The 22,296-nt window shown below is 39.4% G+C and overlaps 1 protein-coding gene across 9 annotated transcripts in view; it reads right to left on the bottom strand.

Moving 5' to 3' along the window:
• The window catches only part of MCTP1 (multiple C2 and transmembrane domain containing 1), a 287,127-nt gene that overhangs the window by 147,486 nt on the left and 117,345 nt on the right, over positions 1-22,296 (bottom strand). For all 9 annotated transcript variants that reach the window (XM_054186271.1, XM_054186272.1, XM_054186273.1 and 6 more), the window contains exons 3-5: positions 10,866-11,008; positions 7,953-8,032; positions 7,288-7,396 (exon numbers count right to left, since the gene is read on the bottom strand). In XM_054186271.1, the coding sequence (XP_054042246.1) occupies positions 7,288-7,396; positions 7,953-8,032; positions 10,866-11,008 (332 nt within the window). The remainder of the gene's footprint in view (positions 1-7,287; positions 7,397-7,952; positions 8,033-10,865; positions 11,009-22,296) is intronic.

The raw sequence follows: 22,296 nt of genomic DNA, 5'->3' as shown, positions 1-22,296 counted from the left end.
CACGCTCAGCAACCAGGGAAACTTCTCTTTGAGAAGCATCACTCTGAAAACTTCCACACACAAAAACTCTAACCATTGGGGGAGTACCTAATAGGAAAATTAGAGTTACCCTTTGATATGGATTCTCTGTTGACAAATAAGCTTTAAGGAAATTGTTTATACATGAGAAATCAAAGGTTTTAGAAAAAGAATCAGGACACGTTTGCCACTTAGATGAAGTTACTAGATGACTTCACGATAGGCTATAATGCTATAACAAAGCTGAGAGGTGTAACGATTACATCAAAACCACAACTGTTTCATGATTTTGATTTGATGAAACACAAAACAATGTCATTAAAACACAGCTTGAAGGAGAATAAACCCTGTGCCACAAGTTCCCACTCCTAGATGGCATGTTGGGTAAAACATCATAGTTCTTCTTAAAAAAAAAAAAAAAAAAAAAAAAAAAAAAAAAAGCCATAATACCACATGCTAAAAGTTACCTTACTTGATCTTTTCCAACTCTTCCTCATTAGCATTGTCTGAAAATAAAATAGAGCATTTTAATTACCTTTTCTCTGCAATACAGGAAAGGAGGCCAGCTCTCTCCAACGGGACGACCCACATTTAACCACCACTACAACTGAAGCAGCAACACGTACACTCCAGCGACAACTGCACAAGACTGAAATAAATCCAGACAACTAGCAGCACTGCTGGCACCCAGGCATACTTTTCTGGGTGGTATGAATGTCTCGGTGCCAGAGACAATGCATTATGTGAAATTGTTCAAAAAAAAAAAGAAAAAAAGAAAAGAAAAGAAAAAGAAAGAATGAGATAAGCAAATGAAAAAAGTGAACGTGCTATTACCAATAGTGACTTCAATTTTGACTGATACTTAAATGATAGTTCTTTTAATATTAATGTACTCCAATTTTTTGGAACACTGCTGTTGAGCTCACAGGTGTAGCCACATAAGAGAAATCCTGCATAAGGCTCCTTGGACAACATACATCTGCTACAAATTCTTTAAGGTTACCACTGATGATTAGTTTCACAGCAGTAAAAATACCTCTTTTGATTGCTAATTGATAAAAAATAGCTCTTTTGATAATTACGCGCAAGGGGTATAATAACATTCATACCTTGACTTGTAAAAAAACCCCAAACGCAGTATCCCTATCCCATCACCTAAATAATCTGCAAATCCTTGGCACTGCTGGAGACAACGCTCTGAGGCGCCGGGAGGTGAAGTGTCCACAGACACAGATTCTTAATCATTAAATAATAGAGACACACTGGTCAAGACAGATGTGGGCAATCCATCTGTGAACGCCACTGTTGCTTAAAGCAGTTCTGTGCAAACACAGAGAAATTAATTTCTACAATTTAATAACATTTAGCAGCCTGGTGTTGACACTTAGCAAGAATAAATCAAAGGCCATTAATTTCTATTGAAACTTTCTTTATGTCTTGAAAAACAAACTTTTTTTTAAACTAACTATTGCAAAAACACTTTCTCAGAGAATGGAAATTAGTTTTGAAATGCAAACATTTTCCTTGCTAAGAAATAAAAATATTACACTGGGAGAAAATGAAAATGGCAGCAAATATGTGGGGTTTATATTTTTGAAATAACCAGAAACTTTTCAAATAGACACAGTTTTTTTGGAGAAAAAAAACAACTAGCTGCTGAGGAAAATGTTTAAGTTGCTACGGACAGTTCAAGCCTAAAGCCTCTGCACTAAGCTAATGATAATGGCTTTGGAAAATAAACATGGGCACTAAATGTTCTGCAAAGCTGGAGAAAGCCATTTAACTTGTTTTTATAGGAGAGGCACGTAAGAATTAAGCAGCGTGAGGCCGGCAGCAGTGGCTGGAGAAGACCTCCTGGTTGACACACCGCAGCCCCGTGTGTCCTCCTCGCTGCTGAATCCCACACAGCTACAAGGCAGAGGGGAAACCCGGCGCCACGGGGCTTCAGACCAGGCTGTGAGCAGGGAGGAGGATACAGCCCCACAGCTGAATTTACTACATATCAAATGTTCTTTCAGCTCTGAGGAGTTCACCTGGAGTAGGAGCTACAGAAACGTGTGACCGTACTTGCTGCGCGCATCAGCATCCTCACCAGCTGTAGCGGGATAAGCTGAAGCCACCAAAACCATCCTTAGGAGCCAGTAACAGAAATATACAGGGCAGGTCACGATGGATGATCTACACGGAACTATTTCTGAAGATATTCCATGCCCTGAGTCCACCTCTGTCCTTCTTTTTTTCCTAAGCTGTTATTATCCCTCTGGCAAATTAAAAAAAATATAATATTGCATTATAAGATTTAGGACAGTGAGCAAACTGGCAGCGCATTAATGTTGTTAATATTTTCCTATGAAGCAAAAAAGTATTAAGCATCACTTGCGATAAATTATTTAAGGAATAAGCAATGCCGTGAGTTTTATTCTCATTAGATAACAACATCCAAGTAGCACTCATGTGTCTCCTTTTCCCCATTTTCTACGCTACTCAGGCCGATGGCAGCGGTGGAACGGTAGTCCCCAGCCTCTGCTGGCCCCAAGCCAACAGCTCTCGTGAAGCTAACAACTCCCTCATTTCCAGTAGCCGAGCATTGCCTGTGAGAGGGAGGTTGGGAAGAAGCGTTTGGAGAAGAGATGGGAGACGTGCAGCTCCCACCGACTCGCGGCCGCCCCGGGAGCTCTCCTGTGGCGGAATCCACGCGCTCAACCCACAAAGAGCCAGAAAAACTGACATGCACTGCGGCACCTGGTATCGCAACACCAAGGAGAATCTGCGGACATCACGAACACACGCTTGAATTGGCATGCAGGCAGCTACAAACGGCACACAGACATGCACAGCACTGCGTGGATCCGAAGGGGAATATTAATAGAACACTGGCTGAATTAGAGAAACGGAACAAACATCACTGGAGCAGGACTAAGGAAAAAAAATCAAGTCATCATCAGTTCTGACTTCTTTTAAAGTGGTCATCAAAGGCAGAAATTAGTGAAAAATACAGAACGAACATCATATAGGTTATTTTTTAAAAAAAGCATTAATAACTTTTTTCCAGAGCTCACAGGTTTTAACATTTTTATATACACATACTTTCCCCGAACTTATTTATTTCATGTCTTCTTAAGTTTACTCTAGTTATCAAAGCTATCTGTGCTCTCAAACAAAAGTGATTAAAAATGCTGCATTAATGTAAAGGACAAGTATTGTTAACAGCACAAAGCAAATGCAAATGAATTGTTGGAACTAGTGCTAGTACAACTTAATTGTGATAGGCCAGAAATAGATCATACTTTTCATGAATACTAAAGACATTCTTGTTTTTATGTCTGTATAAGAATAATTCATTCATCAACTTTGATTCACAAGTTATGACTGTTCAAAAATCAGAACAAATCCAGTTTGCCTTCATTTGTCAAAACTTAAAAGAATAGGTCTTCTAGTCACATACATAGTTTGAATGCAATATTACAAGATTATTACTTTAAAAGTTCATATTTTTATGCCGTTAGAACAAGTACCAGGTTGCAAAAGGCAAAGATATTTACATACAAGGTTTGCTAAAAATTTTGATTTGTTCTCCTGCCCATACTGTTACATTAATATTCAATGATAACCAGAGGCTACTTCTGCATTTGCTTCCAATAAAACACACTACAAAAATCAAACAGTGTGTTCTTGCTTATGAAACTAGCATACTGGATCTCCTTTAATTAAAAACACGTCCAGTATTCTTCTACTTGAAGAACACGAGTGGCAAACTGCCTAAGCGCTGTTTTCACAATCCACCAGGACTCAAGTACTCCCCTCTCCTAGTCTGTAATATAATTTAACATACAGGCACACGAACATATGCATATGTCAATATTCTAAATTGGTATCTGAACCCAAAGATGTGATCTGTTTTGATATTAGGAAATGGGACCTTCCAGCTATACACTCTAAAGAACATCTCATCAGTCAGCGCGTGGAGAGTCTGCATTTCAGCAGAATTTCTTCCAGAAAGATAACGAAGAGGACGCTCCCGTGTGTACCAAATCTCCCTCTCCTCTTGCACACCTCAAGGCTTCAAAAAAGGTAGTCCCACCCACAACAAAATAAACTATTACTCTTTCAAACCAATTTCTTCGTTTTTAAACCATTCGCAATAATACCCCTCTCACAGACAGGTGGCAATATACAATAAGGCCGCCAATTTTGTACCATTTAATTTCAAACTTCAACCTTATCCTCTGGCACAGGTGCGGGCAGTGTCGATACTTCTTACGCAGTGCGACCGGATGCACCTCCCCGTAACGAACAGCTTCGTTATTCTGGTGTGCCAGTAAGACGCTGGGCTGCCAGACCTGTCCTGCAGCCACCCCAGCGCCTCGCCAAAAGGCCCTGCAGCGCCTGCACGTCCACGCGCGACCGCCACGGCGCGCTCGGTCGCTCAGCTCAGGCTGGGGATCCATCGCCTCGGAGAGTCTGACCCCCATCAAACCCTCCCTGATGGACACCTCACAAGCAGCGCGCTGTGTCCCGCGGGCTGGGTCTGGATGATGGCTATAGAGAGGCCCAAAATACCGCACCAGGCACAACGCTGCTTCCACAGCCACAAGGGAGAGCTAATACTTCTTTCATTAAAGCTGTTCCTTCTTTTATTTCCCCAATGGTCTTAATAAACACTCTAATTTTAAGCATATGGTATTAAAGTACCCTAAATTTAAGTGCTAGCAGCTAATTTCTGAATCCTTCAGCTTAACGATTTAACCATTTTACACCATTTACATGTGACAACACGTGCAAGCAATTTAGAGTTACCACCTGAACAAATTAAAAATTATTAAGAAAAGTATTTTTGAAATGTAGGCCATAAAGAGATATCAAATCACCAGGATTTAAGAAAATTTGCAGGTAGAAAAAACATGCACGGGATGTGAAGAGACAGTGTTGCCACATCTTCTATGCAGCCGTCACTAAAGCATATTTAAGGGTGCTCACAGATTTTTATCTAAATATTTTAACTGTACTATTTGAATTATTACCTATATAGAGATATCCAAGCAGAAGGAAGGCAGTAATCATTCAAGCCGCACTCCACACAGATGGGGAATGTAGGAGTTGCTTTAATTACTACTTTATACAGTGCACATTTCCAGTGTGGACAAAAATTAGCTTCGACCCTCTAACATAACATTCGAAAATTTATTGATCTCAAGCATATTAAATTCAATAAAAATTATCCTCATTACTACAAGACCTTTTAAAAATAACCAAGGATGACAGTTTAATTGGAGTGATACATTTTGTAATATATCTACACCTTAGAGAGTAAATAAAATTTGATAAATAATTAAATAATTACATGTGGTAACTGAATAAAAGATAATTGCACCTTGAATTATTAAACCCCTAACACATTCATATACAGCAATTCAATATTAATTTTGTAGGTCATCTTCGCTGCATTGCAACACAAATTCTCCCATTTTACTGCAACTTTGTTAGAACCTCTCTGAGATCTGTATCTTTGGAAGAGTAGTTTAGAATAATAAATATAAAGCTTCATCTGAAGCTTGGGCATTTTTACAGTGAAGTCCCATGTAACAGTTTGAACGGGAAGAATAGGTCTCTTGAGCTAAATCAAAAGGATTGCTAAATAGAAAGCTAATAGTGAAATGTGTAATAGCACAAACCCAGTTCTTCCTCCTATTACAAACAGTCTGTTGGCTATGAAAAAAGTTGCTACCCAGCAAGTCCATAGTGATCCCATTACTTTTGACACTCAGTTGCTCATTCACCAAGTAAATACCTACATGAAAGAACATGTTGCACTGCAGTGTCTTAATTTTGCTTTCCCACCTATGATTTTCTGGATCACTCTCTGTATTAGAGCCGATAACGTTGCGTGGCACAGTAGCTATCCTACCTGTATGATGAAAAAGGAAACTAATGTGCTCTCCACAGAATGGTTTCCCACATAACAATACAGTATTTCTGTGCCGCATGATTTAGGGTTATGGCAGGATAACGCCAAAGCCACTTGGAAAACAGGGCTATTACCAGCTGACTCAGAAGTGTCGGTCTTACCCAAATACCCAATACACCAAAAAAAACATCCCAGAATGAAATACACTTTTCAATTTCAGTGATAAATAATTTTGTCGTGTAAATTAGCATGACAGTATTCTGAGTTGTCTGGACAAATGTATTGCTGTAAGAAAGAAAAATACCCCGCTTAAATAAACTTCCTCCTCATTACTAGCATTTTCCATTATTTTTTGTCAAGTTCTGACAGAACATCACGAAGAAAATGAACAGATGAGAAACCTATTTTCAAAACTCTATATCTCTGTCATACCAAATACCAAACACCTAGTTCCAATAACTAACTTACTAGGGTATTTAGTAATAGCTAGGAGAAAAGCGGGAAAAGAACAGTATTACCAACATTCCCCTGGTATCCAACAGGATGATGTGTCACACTGCAGCACACAGAAACATATATGCTCTTATGAAAACCATAAAGTTGACCATATCCAAGGAAAACTTCATCAGATTAATATTTTTTTTCTTGGCCTCTCTGAAGCCAAAAGAATCTACGTTGTTTTACAACCTCTGAGCAAGACGTCACCTCTTATTTCTGCCATACTTGTAGCACTACTGCTCAAGACAAAAGTCAGCTGACAAAAAGCTCATAAAATACATCCAACTAGAGACAGAGTTTGTCACAACTAACAGGATCTATAAAACTGGAAGCTATTTTCACTTACAACTAAGCACCTCAGAGAACTAAGACTGATGAAGGAATTAAAATAAACCAAGAAAACCACACAATTTTGTAATGGAAATCTGGTCATGAAATTGAAAAATATTAAATAATAGCTCCTCACTAGATGCCAAAAAGCAGAAAGAACACCTTTCTTCAGGTGTCTTTATTTACAGTGTGGAATAGAATTCAAGCGTTCTTATCTAGAGATGGCAGCACTAGGTCCAAAATTCTTCACCAGTGGTTTACTGATATTTTTCCGTATTAATCACCGTTCGCCTGCACCTGACTTCATCTGAAACTGCTGAACATTGTGTTCCCCCTGGATCCCTCCGTACCATTTCGGGGAGGATCCAATTCAGGCGAAGTACGCCGTACTACACCAGAAACACTGTCCAGAATTATTTTAAGAATTAGAAAAATCAAGTTAATCTCAGAATATGTGGTTTGCTCTTGTTCTTTAAGTCATCCAACCATAAAACAATCACAAGAGTGATGACACGTATTAAAATATTTGAAATTACCACTTCTCGCTGTTCTTCTCTAGGAGTCAACAGAACTGATAACAATATACTTCCCAGATCATGGTCAGGATAGTGAGAATCCTTCAGACTCAAGGTAACATCTGTTTGCCTGGAAGAAAAAAGTATATGCATTTATTTTGATTTCAGGCTCTCAGATAATGAAATTTCTGAATCATGAGAATTAAAGGCATCTGCATTTACATGAATCTACTTGAAAATGGTGTCACAAATTTACCCTATTTCTACTTTTAAGTATAGCAGTCTAAACACTCATAAATAAATACTAAATACTGTTACTCCTTGTTAAGTACTTATATGTAGTGAAGAACTGTAACATTAATGGATTAAAAAACTGGAAAAAAATAAGTTAAACAGTAGGTGGTAATGCTGTGAATGAAGATAATGTAAAAACAAGACAGATTGAAGTGTTTATAAAACTAACCTCTCCATAGATACTATAAAAAATGCTGTGCATGATCAGTTAATATATTATTAACATTCATATTACAGTAATTTCCTAAACATAAGTGCTCTTCCTTGGCTAGTTTTATGTAGTGTAGGTTCATATAATTATTTTCCAGCATAATGTTCTATTTGCAATTCGACAAACACTATATTAGCACACAACCATAAAAAATTACTCTGTAGGCCTGTTTGTGCCATACCTATTTAATTCCAATGAGGTGAGATCCAAAAATGCCGAACCAATAAAGTCATCTTGAAGTCCAAAGTCATAGTCGAAGACCTAAGATGCACAGGAGATAAATGCATTTTTCAGTATTGGAAATCTTTTTTTTTTTTTTTTTTCCATATTTTCTTGCTTCATGAATGGTTCTTGAAACTCCCTTTTCCAGAGTTAACCCACAGGTTTCTCACATGTCAAACCAGGGCTATCGGAAAGTTACCTCCAACTTTGTGGCCACAAAACATGTTTGAAACTGCTTGTGCATCATGTACAGGCACAGGGGTATACTACTACTAGTAGATCCCATATGTGAACATCAATTTTATTTAAAAAAAAAAAGAAGCATTTTTATAAGCATAAGCACTGAAAGAAGGAAGAGCAAAAGAACAACCGAAGTTAAGCAGAACCATTGATTTGCTATGCGTGAATTGATGCCCTTATCAATTTTGCAAAAGACAGGCAGGAGGGCAGGGTATGATTGTGAAAAGTGGGTTATTACAGCACTTTCATCAGTACTAGAAATGATGAAATTGTAGGTTTTGAAGGTTGTATAAGTTTCTAGGCTTTAGAAATACTATAATCTAAGATGAAAACTTAATGGATACATGAAAGGGAAGAGTGACATTTATTACTCTACTATGAGGACGCTGTCTGCTAACTTGCTACCTAAAAGAGAAAGCATCTGGACAAATTTAATGACATCCAAGCAGGAATCTGTGGCCAGTACGTGGAATGGCATCGATGACCTGAGATGGATTATGCTTCCCCAAGTCATTAGGAAAAATGGAAAATAAACTGGGGATGGTGTTTGGAGGGAAATAAATAAAAAAAGGGGGGATGGCAACAAGGAAAAGGTTTGACACAAAAGTACAAAAATAAGAAATGGGAAAATGTTAATTATAAAAATCAAATATTCTTGGTAAGTTAAATTTTCCTGGCAAATATCACCATGAGAATTTCTGAGGACCAGAATATGCCTTTAGCTCCAAGTAAGAGTGAGACTTGGGAACAGCTAGGAATGAGAACATTTAACTGAGGTTCAAGGTCTTAAAATTTGATAAAAATACTATAACTGTTATAGTACAGAAGCTCTTTTCCAGGAGGCAGTTAGAGCTGTTCATCTTCTACAAAGACCTTAACATGGACCGGGCTGACGGCCGCATAACAGCAATCCCACAGCCCAGTGGCGACAGCAGTGCTGCAGGACTCCAGGGCGCAATGCAGGATCTAAGCACAAGACTCTCACATCCATTGATCTACCTGAGTGGAACCCTCATATTGTCTCTGTCTAATATACATTCTAAAGGGGAAACAAAAAACAAATGGTGAAAACTCAGTTCATGTTGCAAAATAGAATTGTTTTCTCCCCCTGAAAAGTACCAAGATGAAAACGTCAAATAAATATTTTCAGCTAAGTACAACTTAATCATGTGGATCTGGACTATATAAAAACTGAAAAAAAGCTGGAAAAGCTATAAAAACGGGAATATTTCATACAGTGTGTCCAGAATACAGACCTTATACCACTTCACACACTCTTCTTGGAAAAAAAAATAAAAAATGCACACACCTATTCCCTTGTGACCCTAGCGCAGGGTTGGTGCTTGGCATGAATGAACCAAACCAGGCAGCTGTGTTGTGAGTGTTCTTCTTTGAATCTGCCTCCCTCTTTCACAGTGCTGGGCACGGGTTCATTCCTTATGTGTCACTAAGCTTAATACGGGGAGGAAAATGCCAATTGGGAATTCTAACTAACTTTATGCTTTTCTAATAGCGATGTACTTTATCTGCGCAGAATACAAAAAACATACCGCAGATCAATGCTCAAGGGCTGCTGAAGTGGCATTCTTTTACTAAAAAAAACTCCTACACATTTGTATTTCAGTTAAAATTTTTGCATGTTTTTGAGATTAAGACTGATAGTGATCTGAAGCATTATATCATTTCAGACTGGATTTAATCCAATTAAAAGGATTACTTAGGTAAGACTGAAGTTTCCAATCCCTCTCCAAGTATTTTGACCTACGTATGTTCTAATTGGAACCCTAAGAGTACAGTTTTTCCAATAACATTTTTAGAAATTGATTTTTACCTACTTTGTTTTACACAATTAAAGATAACTCTTGGATATAGATCACCATAAACTATTGGAAAGTACCAGAGAAATGCCTTTCTGTTCCATGCCTGTAAAACAATAATCACAGTTTTTCTAGTTTCCATTCCAATATGGATAGCTAAGAATTACTAGTGGTGCTGCTGCTAATTACTCTGGGCATTGCTGGCCTCTCTGATTTAAACTAATTCTATCTGTCATTTTGGAATAAGTGATGCCTCCATTATGACAAAATTATCCTCACCTGTGATACACTAAGCGGAGTTACAAGGTAAATTAAAAAAGAGCATAAAGCATTATGAAACATATAAGCAAAAAAAATAAGTCTTCAAGTACAAATAGAAAAAAAATCAAAACCTGGCAGAATTGGGTACACATCTTGATAAATTCTCAAAGTAACCTCAGCAAATGATTGGTTTTAATGAGATAGATTATGCTTCATATCAGAATTATGCAATATTTCCATAAATAAAGGGGATGCCATCATCATGGAACAGTTCACTTTCTCTGACCTTCTCCTAAGATCACACTAAAGAAGTATAGAACAATTACGACCTGAAATATACAAAAATATCTGTATTTATCTTTCTTTTTTTTGGGGGGGGGGGAATTTTGATGTCATCGTTAAACAGATGTAATGTGTTTAATGTAACTCTAAATAATCTTGAGTAATGCACTATTGCACAATAAATTTTCCAGCATACAAAAATGACAAAATATAAATTCTTTCAACAACTCTTCTGTTGTAATTTGACAGATATAAGTAAGATAGGGTCTCACCTTTATATACAGCGGTTCTCTTGGGTTATCTATAAGAATGCAAGCCTTTTCTTCCCACACAGGATTGAGGTTCTTGTGTATTGTCTTACTTCTAAATACTTCTTTTCCTCCAAGTTTGAACTTGACATACGGATCACTGGTTCCTGTTAGACACATACATACTGTTAATTATGTTCTTCTAATACATTAAGAGAATGGAGACTAAATTACCTTAAACAGAAATAAATGTAATTTCTACTGATAAGTAAATTAAAAACAGCAGCTGAGAACAGAATTTTTTATTGTCACAATTTATTATTTTCCACAGTGTCATTACTCCGGTAATTCACTGCGTTAGCATCAAATGGGTTCTTGCATCACTTTCTATTGTTTGCAATCTGTATTGAAAGTCATACATGAAATCCTGGCTACTGAAGTGTAGTTTTCAGTTAACAGAATTATGTCCTTGTTAGGACCATGATATTGACTTAATGCAATCAGAAAAATCAGATGATAAAATTAAAATTGTTTCTGTGAAACATTAATCTAATTATCGTATGCCTTTGAAAAGGTACAGGCTCCACTGATACCACTAGTGTAACTCTTCATTGGATTTATTGTGTCCAGGCTTCGCTCTTCCACGAAGAAACACTTCCTACGACGCTCATGATGAGCAAATCAACTCTAACGTCAGTCCACAGAGTTCACATGCTTCACCCACAGGAGAGCACAGGGCTAAGCCCCTGATACAACTAAACACCAATTAACTACGACCAGAAAGATGACCCCGAGGAGAACGGAGAGAGAAATGTTAAACATGGCACAAACGGAGAATGGATGTGGAAGGAACAAGTGGTGGAAGGAGGGCTCTTGGGGTGGCATGTGCTGGGGGCACAGAGATTAGCAGCCACCCAGGAGCACATCTGTGTCCTCTTCGCAAGACACCCACGCGAGGAGACAACGGACAGCAAGCAAAAACCTGATGGTGCACACAAAGGTGTGACAAGATGAGAGAACAATCCCAGCTCCCAGAAGGTACAAAATGGACACCCAGAGCCAGCACAGACATGGTCATCCCACTAGAGGAAGCCCCAGAGACATGAGGAGGACCTGTCGGTTGCTGTCCTTCCCCTCCCCGCCATGCAAGACCCAGATAACACATCTGTGCTTGTGAGTGTGGGCGTGCGGTCTGAGAGCGTCACAGCAAATCAGACCAGAATCAGTCTTGGTTTAAAATAAATCACTTTCCCCAGCCACAAGGTTTCACACTGTTACGTGCTGGTCGCCGACACCACGCTGCGGTGCTGCTACCCACACCTGACCCCAACTCCCCCTGGGCTGACGTGAGCTGGGGAAGGGGGAAAGAGAGTGAACGTGGGGGCAGGAGAGGGGCAGAAGTGGCCAAGGGCCTCTTGTGTCATTTTGCAGCCGGGTGGGCATGAGGGCACTGCTACAAGACACAGCAGTTGTGCCTGCGACGGTCCTCATGAAACCACCTCCATGGTGGACTGAAGAGAGACTACTTGTCTTTTCCTGCACATTTTGATTACGAAAATACAATTAAGTCTTTAACAAAAGAAAAAGAGCTGGATAGAAAATTCAAACTGATACCTTTCCTAAAATGCCACTTGGTAATATTTCATTGTTATGTAAGTGAAATGCATTTTAATTTAAAATATTGGATGGGATTCATATTTCTACTTCTCTCTCAGCTACTTCTGAGCCTTAATAAGATCAGTTTGATTGATCCATGACTATCTTAAAATAAACAATAATTCTACCACGAATAATAATTGCATTTTCATAAGCAACAGCAAAATTATAAGAAAACCTTTTTTTTTCCTAATTTTAACGCTTTTCACAACACCAGCATATTCTAGAGGATTGTGCTTACCCTCACCGGGCAATGAAGTCATTAGCTTTTGTTAAAACTGCAACATACTTTTCTAAATATAAAGGCTGGCACGACCTGAGCTCTTGGCGCTATTTCATGCAGCCACAAGATGTCAGTACTCTTTACCTAAAATTATATATCCCTTTCAAAAAAACATAGTGGCGGAAAACTCTGATCTCACATGTGTCAGAGTTACCATCATTCCCTTCTGAAATTACTGGGGCAGAATTTCAGTGGCGTCAAAACGTTTAGTCTGGCACAATTAACTTTTTCCTTCATTATTCAAGTAGTGGTGATGCTTTTCAGGGCAAAGATCTCACATCTGAATTAATTCTGTGAAATCTGAAGAATACTTCGAACATGGGACACCAACAAATCAACATCAGTAACCCAAGCCGTAACTCCTCCGCAAGCCATAATTCTCCCGATAATTTTCCTCACGGTTGCCATGAAGCGCAGATACCTGGCCTTTAGGCACTATCTTTTGCCGTGCAGACTTCACAAATCTTAAAATCTCGTGAAATGTGAAGTCGATGTAAAACACTCTTGTGAGATACATACCCAATGAACAGTTTAAGATCCAGATATTAATTCATTTTTATGTGTAAATTTAGTAGTAGGGTGGGTCAAATGTCAGTTCCACTTACAATACATCACAAAACCTCAGGGTTTGTATCTCTGTGCTATGAGAGCTGAGAGCCATTACGAAGTTTCCCTGAACCCATCTTTACTTTAAAGCTGAGAACTCATTAGGTCCACTGAGTTAAAAGCTCCACGTCCTTCACAGAGCTCTTCCATTCCTTGAAGAGAGACCATCAAGTTTTTAAAAGTATATGTATAAAGAAAGGCAAGACTAAAAAGAAAATAAATAACTCTAATCAGCCATGCAATCATTCAGTAATACCTTCACTAATGGGAGGGCAGAAGGAGGAGCAGAACAGGGACCAAAACGTGGTCCTCTCTCAGTTCTGCTGAACTGCACCAAACCACCCCCAGCACTGCTCTGTGTCACAGGGTCCCAGCCTTAATATACAATAACAACCATTTTCACACATATTATACAATTTTAATATAGTAATTGTGCATTCATATTAATATTGCACCGTTAATAATGCATATTTCAATATAGCATTTAAATACATTATGTAATAATATACTGATATGTAATTTTAATCAACAGCAACGATTCAATTCATGTATTTTTGCTCTTTTAAAGAGAAAAACAAATTCAGTTTACTTGGGGGCCTGATTTTTAACAGTGATTACAAGCTCATGACAGAAAACCTGAAAAAAACTAAAGATGCCTCACGCTGAGCCTGCAAAAACCTGGTAACTGTCACAGATTCTTGTTATTTGAGTCTCAGACTTTTCATCGGTTTCCTGCTTACCAAACCATTCAAATGAACACGACACACTAAGGCCTAATTGCACAAACATTTGTCTTATCTGTAGCAGCTAAGAACATCATCATGAGCCTTCACTCGCGAGCTTAAAGCCTTTTCTCACAAAAAAAACCCAAACTGTGAGACGCTGCTCTCTTGTTGAAGCGCCATGCGTAAAGGCAATAAGGACTCCCGGCACAGGGTGGCAGCCTCTCTTTTCCTGGGAAACGCTGGGAACCAGACACCGAAAGATGCTGCCGAAGTCCAGGAGAGAAACTCTCCACCACCGCGGCCGCCGTCCCCGTCTGAGACCCACCTTCTCCCGCCGCCCCGCGGGGCCAACGCCGGCACCAGCACCAGGGGCTTGCGGCACACACCTCCGAAATGGATTTTGCTTTGCAGGACATCCACTAATCTCATCAGCAGACATAAAAGAAGATTAAAGAATATTTTGCCAGCGAAATATTCAGGATGTTTGTTCAAAGGAATACTAAACTGCTTCTCGGAAGGAACGGGAGCGGTGTAATGGAGTGGAAATACAGCACAGGCACGTTTGGCCAGAATAATAACCAAAGTTGTACTGGACAGAAAGAAGATGCAATCCCAATAAAGTGTATAATTCACTAATTGTTTCCCGGGGCTTCGTAACAGGCTTTCTAACATGATTAGACCACTTGTTGAACAACCTTTGTTCCTTATTAAATATAATATCATGTGATAAACTGCTACAGGAACAAATTCAACAGGGAACACAGGGGTGAATGCAACCGTGAGACCGAGTAACAAGCTTGAGACTGCTCCCCCGCGACTGGCGCTAATGAGACAGAAAGGACGAGGCAGAGGTCTCCATATTCCTCTACCATATTTTTGCAGTCTGGCCAAGCTACCAGCACGTCCGAAAAACCTCAGCTGCAGATCTACCTATAGCATACGGTAACCAGACACAAATTCTTAAGGCAATTCTTAAAATCTTACACTAGAAAGAGAGAACACAGGCTATAAAAAGCCAATATAATATAGATGAACAATATTTCATACAACAAGAAAAAAAACACTGTTTAGAAAAATGGTGAGTTAGCAAGAACATTTATTACACATGCTAATTAACCGATTTAATTAAAACTGTTGAACTATAGCATGACTAAAGTTCATTTTTTTCATTTTTCCACCACTTTTCCATTTTTCCATTTTTCATTTCATTCATTTTTCCACCACTGCTGTCCACTCACAGTTTAACTTCTGAAATAGAACAGAAAGCCATATGCAAGCCTGTTCTGAAAAACAAGAGCGACTGTGCCGTAAAAGCTTTTGCACAGTTCAGATGCTCATCACTCTGCAATTCAAAGTCGAGTTTCAGTTTGTCAAAAAAGTTAAAAAACTAACTTTCCCCTGGGGAACACCTGGTTTTCAGCCTGTTGAGAAAAAGATTTCAGAAAGGAAAACAGAGCAAATCAGAGAAACCATCATCTTCTCCTCTCCCGATGGCTTTAGTCATAGGGAAAAAAGCGAAGAAACCCACCCAGTACGGTCTCCCCTGTAGGTGCTGACCACGGCTGCACTTGGACCACTTGGACACAAGATCTTTTTTTTACCCTACAGAGATATTAAGGCTAAGTAGTAACCTTACAAAGGTTTCAGCCCATCCAGTTCCTAATGTAAATCAACAAGTAACACAATACCATACTTAGACAAATTTCAGCCTAGTGGTTTGAAAAATAGAAGCTTCAAATAGTAGTAGATGGAAATCACGGTCATAAAATAGGATTCGCTGCTGTACAGGGCACAGCAGGAAAACTGCAGGAATAAGCACAATCTAAAATGCAGTCAACACACAATAAATATGGGGGAACAGAGTTTTTCATCACCACAAGTAATCTGGCAACAAGGCAATCAGGCAATGTATGCATTTCCAGAAGTACAAATAAGGCAAAAGCATGTCCTTAATTTTTTTTACACTTAGAACTATAACTAAACGTCTGTCACGGCTCTCCATTATTCCCCCATTTTACTTTCAATCTTGGAATCACTTCATTTGATCTACAATTATTTGAAAAGAAAGCAAGCCACTAGGGAAGTGCAGAGATGTGCAATAACTTTGATGTCATAATTCCTGAGAAGTTTAATTATTAATATAAACATTTGTTCTGGATTCATTGCATGAAGAGCTCTCTCGCTCCCCTTCTCTCTGACCCCATCCACACTCGTTCCCCTCTTCATAAAATTCCTCTCCAGTGACTTTCTTAGTTACAACCAAAGTAGAAGAAAAAGTCGGGGAAGAGTTCTCAAGTATGTGTCAGCTGAGTATGTCAAGCAAAACACCTATTAGTTCACAGCATTTTACATATTTTCTACTTCCAAACTGCCGTACAAAGCATCTCATAAAAAGAAACACAGAAGACTATGTCTGCTCTGTCCCATCTTTTATTCTGAAAAGTAGGGAAAATACTTACCACAATTTATTTTATATTAATTTAACAAACAGAAATAATAATTGCTATTATTTGTCTTGTATAAGAGCTGACAAGCCTACCTTCTCCTTGGTCTTCAGCAAGCCCTTAAACACAACACTAAAAACTACAGCTTTTCCACAAATAATAATACTTTCTGTCCTTCTATGCACCTAGCAAAGAATTATCCACCCAGTTCACCTAAAAATGACACTAATTAGTTTAAATGATACAAGGCACTTCTGGAAAACTAATATCCTAAGAATGAAGATCCAATTACAAATTCACAGTGAGCACACGGATGCTACAGGATGGAGAGTTCTTCTACTCAAAAGTCAACAGGGAATAGAGAATTTTAATTATTCAGTGCCCATTAAAAAAATATTGGTTGTAACAATCACAGCTTTTTATCTTTCTTTTGAAGACTCATTCCTGCCGTAAAAAAGGCAGTGTTAGTACTATATTTCAATGCTGCCCATGAAAAGTTACTTGGTTTAGTAAATACTCATTTGAGTAAATACTAATTATGCTTGTGAAATAGAATGAACAAAACACTGGCACAGGACAGAACAGACAAAAAGCAAATGTGCCATGGCCACCCTAATTTCAAGAAAACATTTATGTTTCATTTTCAGCATGGCTAAAGTCAGGCTCATTCAAACAGGGTTTAAGGCGGTACAGAAATGTTTTGAGCAGGCAGCTCAAATTATTGTTCTAGTTAATATATTTTAATATAAACAGAATTACATCCCTTAATCAAAGGAAACACTGTTTGCTCTGCCCCAAAACCTGAAATTATAATCTTCCTGAAATTGCTTAAAATCTTCCTGGAATTGTTTAAAGCATTTCTTTTTCCAAGACAGCCAGCTTTTGCAAAATCAGAGGTTTTACCTCTTCCGGGACAGAGGGCTCTGATTTGCTTTGTCCAGAAAGCACAGCTCACTGTTGGTCTTACACATTATACCTTCCATTTTTACAGAAATAGTCTTTTTGATATATGCTTGCAATTGACAAACATGTGAGTTGCCCTTGGAACAACACAGTCGGTGATCTTTCTCTCCAGTAAAATGTGCAAGTTTTCCCCCATTCCCCAGGGATAATGATTTATTACACATTAAATGTGAAGTGAAATAAAAGCTGAATCTTAAAATGTAAGGGGGGGGCGGTCGTAAAGCTAGGTAGAAGGGAAAATAGAAGCCTTAGCAGCCCGATTATGTTTGGCACAACAAAAAAAGGTACAATGTCTATTTAATACCTTTGTTGAAACTGATTCTTATTGCATATGCAATCCCAGTTAAAGTCATATGAAGGAAAACCTACACTATGAGGAACCATTACAGAAACATACTACACAAATCTTGCCTTAAAAGAATATTTCAATTTATCTAGCTAGAAAACCTTAATGTTGGTATTTCCTTATTTGCATATAGTCATCTGAAAAAAAATGGACATAGCAGAATGATGTTAACAAAGCAGGACTTTCTATTCTCTTTAACGACCGGATGCAGAGGTGTTTGATGCCTTCCAATGACTTTGAGTTGACAGACCAGATTCCTCCTCATGAACCACGAGGGGAGGATGCTCTGGAAGCCCCAAGCCCAGCTGCCGCTGCCGATGCTCTGCCACTTTACCTTCAGGACAAGTAAAAGGCTTCGCGGGGATTTGGGCGACTGGAGTGGTGGAGACCACTGGAGTGCTGCGTCGTGGTCCCGGGCCAACAGGTCACCTGGTAAAAGGAATCTCTCTTTTTAATCTTGGCATGAATTCCCACTGCAATAGCCTGTTCAGGAACGTCACTCAGCTTTTGACACAGGAATCTGCATTTTCCACAGCAGTGCGGCAGCACGGGATGGAAACCACGCCATTTAACCAACGTGCTGTGTATTTATGCATAACAGCCTACAGGTGACTCAACAACCTACTAAGGTTTCTTTGTCTACCTTATTTTAGCGCTGCCAGAGTCCTCTCGCTTTATCTCCATTACTTTATAGCTAGAGGAATAAGACGATTCAAAGCTTCAGTGACATGTTTATTTATGCCTTGTAAAGAGTTACTCAGTGAACACCTACATTCATACAACGATCCAGAGATGTATCCAGGAACGCATGCTTTTCCCCCTCCTATTAATATTTATATCTTCTTTGAGAAGAAAAGCTATTAAAGAGGAATGAAAGCTTAGCCTCTACAAACACGAGCAGTAAACACGCACATTTTGTAATCCGCAGCGTTAGCACTATGCTCCACACGTCTAGCAAAGGAAAAATCCATTTAACTACACAATACACTGCCACGTCAAATTAAAGTGAATGATAAACTTGTTCCTACAAAACATAAAGAATAAGAGTCATGGCAATGAAATGGAAAGAAAGGGAAATAATTGGAGATTCATTATTAAATAACTCTATTTGCTGAACAAGCAATTCCCTGGTGCGTTTATCATGGAAGAGAAAAAGAAGAAACTGGTATTCTCAGTACTGGCATTAAAACCCAAAACGGCCATTTCTAAGTGATGGTAAAAAAGCTATAGCCAAAAAAAAAAAAAATCCCTAGTGTCATAACTAGAACATTTTGTTAGTCTCACTGCAAACAAATTTTGATTACTGCTACTCTTTTTTGGAACTACTAAAAATGCAGTCACAACTACAGTTTTCCCGTTTGGGACAAAAAAGTTCCAAATGACGACAATTTACAAGGAGGAACCTGAACAAGTACAAAGCCATGTCACGCGAGCTTTGGATGAAGTGTATTGGCAGGCAGTTAGTGTGGTTCCCACTTCAATAAGCCCCACAGGGCTGGAATACTGGTAACACAGTAGGAAATCCCACCTTGTCCTTGTGTCCTCTATCTCCTGCTGCTCCTGCTGCACTCGTATGAAACTTTTTGGCCTTCAGCAGGAGTTTGGGCTCATCCGTAACAGGGTGCCCTCACTTAAACCCAGCTCTTCTGTCCTTCTCCACCTCACCCCACGCAGCTCACACCAAAGCCTCCCGTCGCGCTGCTGCCATGAAAACCGGGCTGTTCTGCGGATGAAATGATGCTCCTTACACCTCCTCGTCAGTCTGTGTCCGTCTTCTACGTGTGTCTGTGTGTTTAGATCAAGATCACTTGGGGATGGATTGTGCCCACGATTCTTGTCTCATTCACCCTTCTGCCATACATAATTCCAAAAATTCCCATTTCTGCCTTTAATTACAACAGCATTCACTAAGTAGTCAGCTGAGACCAGAATGAGTCTGTTCTAAAAACTGCTCTTCTTAATTTCTCTGTATTGATGTGCTAATCCAAAAGCATTCTCTACCAGTAATTAACAAGAGTGGTAACAATGTGATCACAGGAGTGTCACCTAATGGTACGTTTTCATAAAAGCTTTGTAAACAAATTTGCACATCAATTTTACTCTTTCTCGTACTGCATCATGAGGTCAGCTGAATGGTCATACAAGACCCATGATGCCTTAAAACAGCAGGGAAAAAAATCCCTGACTTCATACCCTGGAGAAAACATTTTCAGAGAGCTGGACTCCTCTAAATTTCAAATTATATCATGCCTGAAGATAATAATCTCAAGGTACGTCACATCATTTCTTACTGACGGTTTATGTTACAGAGTGCATGAGTACTCCAGGTTTCATTAGAACTCCCTCCTATTCTTCTAAATTGACCTGTAATCAAAATACAAAAACACAAAGATCCTCTCTGAATGGCTATTTATGAGTGCTTAATGGAGAGTTTCTCTAGTTTCTGTTTTTAATTGTAAAATTTAACCCCTCCAATGGCCTCTTCTAGAAAAAGTGAGAAACCTATTGGCAGCATTTGTCCCAAGAAGGCAAGGATTATTTTCTTGTTTGCTTTCTATTGCATTTTTATAGGATTCTAATATATCGTTCATATTATTTTTCACATGCGACTTTTACAAGAGAGGAACTTCTGGCCCACTCAAACTGGCGGAGATTCTACTATCAACTTCAATAGATCTGAAATAAGTTAAGTAATCAAAAAATCTAAACTGCATCTAAAGTGCTCAGGAAGCCTGCTGTGATTGATTGTGATCTGCTGTGATATGGCTTGTGATTTCTCAGCCTACAATTAAGTTATTTCGCCCACAGTCCATCTCAATACAACTACCAACTTTGCTGCATATCAGTTTTCTTTGCGTACTGCAAACTGACCTAAAAGCAACTAATCAAAAAATATTTCAAAAAACTAGAAAGTTATTTTTACGTTTCATAATTATATTTTTTTCAATATCCACTCAGTCTTATCAATAAACATTTCTTTATATGCTCCATAATTATCATAAATAAATCTCTATTTGGAGAGTTAGTATTGTTGATTTTTTATTAAATTTTTCACTAAATTAAATGGGTTGCTCCCCACAGATGTAGATTCTGGCTGAAAGTACTCTGCAGCTCAAAAAACCCTATCTTTTATTTGGATGCCTAAACAGTAGGGTTGTGAGGAAGCCGGTAGAGCGCATGAGCCTTCTGAGGCGGTGTTTGAAACATGCCCGTACCTGCCAGTTTCTGCTGCGGGCGGCACAGAGCCAGCGCTCGCCAGCAGCTTCTGCCAGACCTTGCCACCGGGAAACACACAGCAACTGTTGCTGTCTCACGAGGTATCACGACTGAGTTTATTTTCGAATTCTTGTGGAAATTTTCACTGTAAAATGCCAAGGAAGGGCTGCTAAACCATGTCCTCAAATTATTTAGTAAACCCACAATTTACTTGAGACAGCCCATCTGCCTATAGGAACAGACTGTCCCTTAAAGGCTTAGGGAAGGGCATTCACCCACCCTCTTCGAAGGCTGCCATGCAGTGTCCTCAGGTGTGTCCTTCCTCTTGGGATGGAGAAGTGAGGAAAAGACCCCAAGGGCCAGACTGTGTTAAGAGAAACACGACAGGCCAGGTGCTTACCGAAAGACAAGGGAGAACAAGAGATCAGTGGGGTGCAAATGATGGGACTGACTTTTTTTCTGCTCCCCATGCAAAGGGGAGAAGCTGTTCCCTTTCCCTCTGAAGTTTTCAAGGGGACAGTAGGGTACCACCACCAAGTGAGGGCTTCCTAGATTGTGCAAGAACTCCTGGCTATGAGAGAAACAGAAAGCCACATTGGATGAAAAATGCTGCAGCAGACCTAGTGTCAGCTGTTTGCTGGATAGATTAGATTGCATATTAGGAAAAATTTTTTCACCGAAAGGGTTGCCAAGCATTGGAACAGGCTGCCCAGGGACATGGTGGAGTCACCATCCCTGGAGGTATTTGAAAGATGGGTAGACGTCGTGCTGAGGGACACGGCTTAGTGGTGGATTTGGCAGTTCTAGGTTAACAGTTGGACTTGATCATCTTAAAGGTCTCTTCTAACCAAACGGTTCTATGGAGAGGTGCAGGCACAGTGAGGGGCCTGGCAGTGAGATTAAACTGAGAGCAGAAGGAACCAAAGCAACAGATTGAGCCCATCCTCCAGTGGACTTTGGCACCTTCTGCAAAGGGACTTGCTCAGATGGACAAAGCTGCTGTAGAATGCTAGAAGTGCACAACCCTCTTTCTCGCTACTCCTCTCTGCTCTGTCCTCCTGCCTTTTCTGCATCACAAATAAGAACTATTCCCCATCACCATCAGGTATGAATCACTGCCAGCAGGACCTTGCGTGGGATCTGGCCACCTTTTGGTGAGCAGAAAATATCACCAGAGCTGCCAAGCATCAGGAGGCTGGGCTGGAAGGGGAAGAGG

This window comes from Rissa tridactyla, chromosome Z (genome assembly GCF_028500815.1).
Source record: "Rissa tridactyla isolate bRisTri1 chromosome Z, bRisTri1.patW.cur.20221130, whole genome shotgun sequence".
NCBI classification, from domain to species: Eukaryota; Metazoa; Chordata; class Aves; order Charadriiformes; family Laridae; genus Rissa; species Rissa tridactyla.
This window is presented reverse-complemented; position numbering and strand designations above follow the sequence as displayed.